The following is a 4,570-nucleotide window of genomic DNA, read 5'->3' as shown; positions in this document are numbered from 1 at the left end:
TGTTTTAATTTAAATCATCCAATGTGAATAGCCATTGCTCCTATAGTTTGAGTCTTCATTCAAAACGGCTGTACTAGAATTACCATAAAGTGATAGTAAATGGTAGCTAGGATTTACCAGCACTAAAAATAAATGTGAGCTTCAGTCATGAGTTTTAAAAAGGGGAAAATACTGGTGAGACTCTCACCTACCCAGAGACCTTTCGATTATCGGGCCCTAAGACTATAACTGTCCCTCTTTAGCCCTCTATAATGACTTCTAATCAAAATGTAGCTTTTTATATGAGTACAAATCCCATAATAATTTGCATGGGGCGCTTAGGGAGTTTCTATTCTCTTAATAAGCTTACATTAGGCTTTTTACAACAGTTTTGCAGACAAAATAATATTGGTTAGTTTATTAAAAAGGAGAACAACTAGATTAAGCTAATTTAAAAGCACTTTATCAATTTTTTTTTATTATTTTTAATATATAGTTTGAGGGGAAACAAATACAATTATATTGTATTTATACAGCCCCAGCAGATTACACAACACTTTCAAGAAGCAATTAAGGAGATAATGAAGGCCCTGCTTAAAATAAAACTTAACTTAAAAATCTGTAACCCTTAAATGACATTTAAAGATGAAATGTATTCTTTATGCAAAAGAATGATGAAACATACTGGGCTAGATTATTGAGAGTTGAGCGCAAAGTATTGCTTACGCGCTATGTAAAGGCACTTTTTAGCCGCCAACTTTAGTCCCCAAAAATGGCCTAGTGTATATATATGTATATATATATATATATATATATAAATATATATAGATATATATAGATATAGATATTTATATATAAATATAATATATTTATTATTATTATTATTATTTTTTTTATTTTTTTTTAACTACAATTCTTTTTTTAGGGGCCAGTTGGAGCACATTAAAAAATTTTTGAGCGCTAATTGCTACCACAAGCTGGCTGTAGCAATAACTGGCCACTTGTAATGGCTAGTTATGTATCGTACCCGCAATTTTTCCAGATGGCTCTGTGTTTATTCAGAATTATGTATTATTATGCAATATATATATATATATATATATATATATATATATATATATATATATACCTGTATATATAGGAGTCTGAGCAAACAGACCATAGGGATTTGCTTCAGCCCTGTTTAACCCTTTGTGATGCCTGAAGTACATATCTACCCTGAGCCCTGCATAACTTTCTACCATCTGAGAATTGAATGAAAAAAAAATGTTTGGGGAAGAAATCTTATATTATTAATGAGGCTCTAGATTTTTTTTTTTTTTTAAATAATCTCCAAGAGAAAAAAAAAAGAATTTTCATTGAACTCAGAAGCGTTTGTTGAGCAGTGGAAGAACCCCCCTAAAGGGCCCCCTTGATGCTAATTTATCCTCTGTCAGGCAGGCTTGACTGCAGCTTGTAGCCCATCCTGCTGCAGAGTATAGAGCCACACACTGAACCAACAGTCAAAACGAAAATACACAACTCTGAAGGACAACCTGGATATTTCTATTTATTATAAATGCCCTATTAGAGAAGACCAGGACGACTGTTACCTACTTCATATATCTAATGACTTTAATGGGCTGCTGCACAGGGAATAAGACAGAGCTGCGTGGATGACTTCTGTAGGTATCATACAAGCTGTGCCTCCCTCTTATCCATTTGCATATTTACCAAAAAGACCCTCACCTGGCTCAAGCCTCTATAAATTAGCCCATTCTGCACACTGGATCAATACTTCAGTCATTTTATTGTAAGGGTGTAGTCAGCCTTTTATGAGGTTAAAGCGTCACGAATAAACAGAATGACAGCACCTAGGAATTCGGTTTGCGCACCTGGACTCTTCAGCCAAAGGAACGTGTTGCATTGTCAGTCACTCAGCTGAAATCAAAACAAAAATGGAAAAAAACCAGCTACGTTTGATGATCATGGTTTAAAAGCAACAGCTATCAATAGTATAATTGCCTATTTGCACACGTTAAATATGGCACAGCTGCAACTTGTACATTTTTCTGAGAACAACTCTGAAGATTTCTTAACACAAAATATTGATGTGACTAACTGTTATTTGCACTACGGGATTTTTCACCATATGCGACTTTAGTACAGCAGATCCATTTGGATAACTTTATTTTTCCACATATGTTATTTTTTTCTCTATTATTTTGTTAACCGTTATTTAAGCATTGTTGCATAAATGGATAGACACATGCCTGTAAAACACTGTGATAATTTGCCTTTTTCCTACTGGACATTGCTGTGCTCATGGAAAATTTTACTGGCAATAATAACCCATGACTCCAGCTTTGTTACCAGTAGATTTGGATTAAAATTGACTGAAATTGTAAAAGAAAAGGAACATTTTGGAAGTTAATGTTGCGAGTCCTGCAAAAATGATGCACGTCAATAATTTTCCTTTTAGGAGACATTCGTGGATATGGTAAGACTGTAATACCTAGTTTACAAATGATCAAGGCACATAGTGTGAGCCTTTATTGTTATTTCGTTTATTAATCCTGTTTCAATTTTATTGATTATTATATGCTTTCTATATTTTATTATCTCATGTTTAATAGTCAGTGAAGGCATTTAACCTCTCTGGCGAACAAGGGGTTAAAAAGGAAATTGAACCCCCTACAATACAGTTTATCTTTAATGTTAGTAAAATGCGTGGGGCACAGTTTTAATGTGCGAGTGTATTGAAAAGTTGTGAAATGTATTTGCAGTGTGTGATCAGAGACAATTCACGTTTTTTGCATCTGTGTGTAGTTACATATACTTAGAAATTTATAGATTTTATCAGCAGATAACCATAGGCCTTGTATAGTATAAGCGTAATCAGTTTGTAGGGAAGCTGAATGCTTATTGAAGTGTTTGTCTTTACCAATTACTAAAGTAATAAATACAGAAATGATGAAGCGGAGCTGCTAAATTACAAGATTCTATTTCAAAACATATTAAAATGTAACAAGGCTCACATGGAATAAAAAGATAAAAGTATGCGTGGACATGCCAGGCACGTCTTACGCGTTTCGGCCCTGACAGCCTTAATCATAGACCGTAATGTAATAAATACAGAATCATAGATCATGTGATGCATGAGATAGTTAGCATTGGTTACATAAATATTACCTCTATAGTATTTGTTCTCTATAATGCAACACACCTGCCTACGGTCCTAACAAAACAGAGTTTCTATTAAAAAAAAATCTAAAAATAAAATTGTGTTATTGCCAGTGTGGATTTGATTTAAATCACAATTTAAATCACTAGTCAATAAGACTGATTTTAAATCGATTTAAAGCATGGTTTTCATTTTTAGAATAATAACTTTTCAGATTATGTTTCCAGTTATATCAGACCATTACTAATTTGGTTATATATCATTATATATGCATAGGTAGATCATTGAAATGAATGAATGAATGAATTAAATTATTGGGAGGTGAACTATCTCCATTCATATTTGATCAAATTTTCAGCTGTACTTTATTGGAAGGAGAAAAATAATAGTTACCTAAATAATAACAATTTAAATAGTTTTTATTTAACTAAAGAAAAATAACCATTAACTTAATAATAAGAATCTAGATTTAACTAAATCAATAACATATTTCATTTTTAATGCTTGCCCCTCCCTCCTCACACTTTGGTCCTTGTGCAGATCTATTCCTTTACAAACTATCTTCTATTCAATGAGCTTCTTGAAACTTAGTATGGGTTGATTCTGGGTACATAGATTTGCAGGGGAGCAATGGCATTTAAGGGACTGTAAAGTCAAAATTAAACTTCAGAAAGAACATGCTTTTTTTTTAACACTTTTGCAATCAATTTCTCTTGTCTAATTTGCTTTATTCTCATGGTATCCATTGTTGAAAAGCATACATAGGTAGGCTCATAAGCAATGTACTACTGTGGGCTAGTTGCTTGTCACTGTTTCACCCAATGTGTTCAGCTAGGCCCCATTAGAACATTGCTGCTCTTCAAAGGATATGAAGAGAATGAAGCAAATTTGATCATAGAAGTAAATCTGAACATTGTTTGCCCAAAAGGTTTCTTTCATGATTATGTCCCTTTTTAAAGTCTATTCCTTTTTTATAACAGTTTTGCTGTGAAGAAGTGGCAAGTTATTTCTACAGACACCAATTCACAGTTTTGAGAACTACAAAACAAATAATATGTGATAATATATAACTGCCCACAATAATCTGACAGAAACCTCTGGGAGAGCGTGAGATTGTGAATGGATACATGGAATAAAAAAATAAACATTAGTACCATGAATATACAACATCTTGCTATATAATTAAAAACAAATGTATATTTCAGGATGAATAACCTTTAGCTTATAATGTATCTTAAATAGAACCTATCTTTAAATAGATTTTTCCTCAAAAAGTATTCAATGTAAAAAAAAATCCTATTTAAGTAAAAAAATAATCAGATTTAAATTTAAAAAAATCCGATTTTAAATAAAAAAAGAATTCAGATGCACCCTGGTTATTGTTGCTTATCTAACATACACATATTTTCTACAGACTACGCGAAAACC

The 4,570-nt window shown here is 32.4% G+C and overlaps 1 protein-coding gene across 1 annotated transcript in view; it reads left to right on the top strand.

Annotated features, from left to right (window-relative positions):
- The first annotated feature begins 1,434 nt into the window (after positions 1 to 1,434).
- The window catches only part of PDE4D (phosphodiesterase 4D), a 943,818-nt gene continuing 940,682 nt past the window's right edge, over positions 1,435 to 4,570 (top strand). Inside the window, exon 1 of the mRNA XM_053701299.1 lies at positions 1,435 to 2,458. Within this exon, the coding sequence (XP_053557274.1) occupies positions 2,412 to 2,458 (47 nt within the window). The 5' untranslated portion in view covers positions 1,435 to 2,411. The remainder of the gene's footprint in view (positions 2,459 to 4,570) is intronic.

This window comes from Bombina bombina, chromosome 2 (genome assembly GCF_027579735.1).
Source record: "Bombina bombina isolate aBomBom1 chromosome 2, aBomBom1.pri, whole genome shotgun sequence".
Lineage (NCBI taxonomy): Eukaryota > Metazoa > Chordata > Amphibia > Anura > Bombinatoridae > Bombina > Bombina bombina.
The sequence above is the reverse complement of the archived record's forward strand: the minus strand, read 5'-3'. Positions and strand labels throughout refer to the sequence as shown.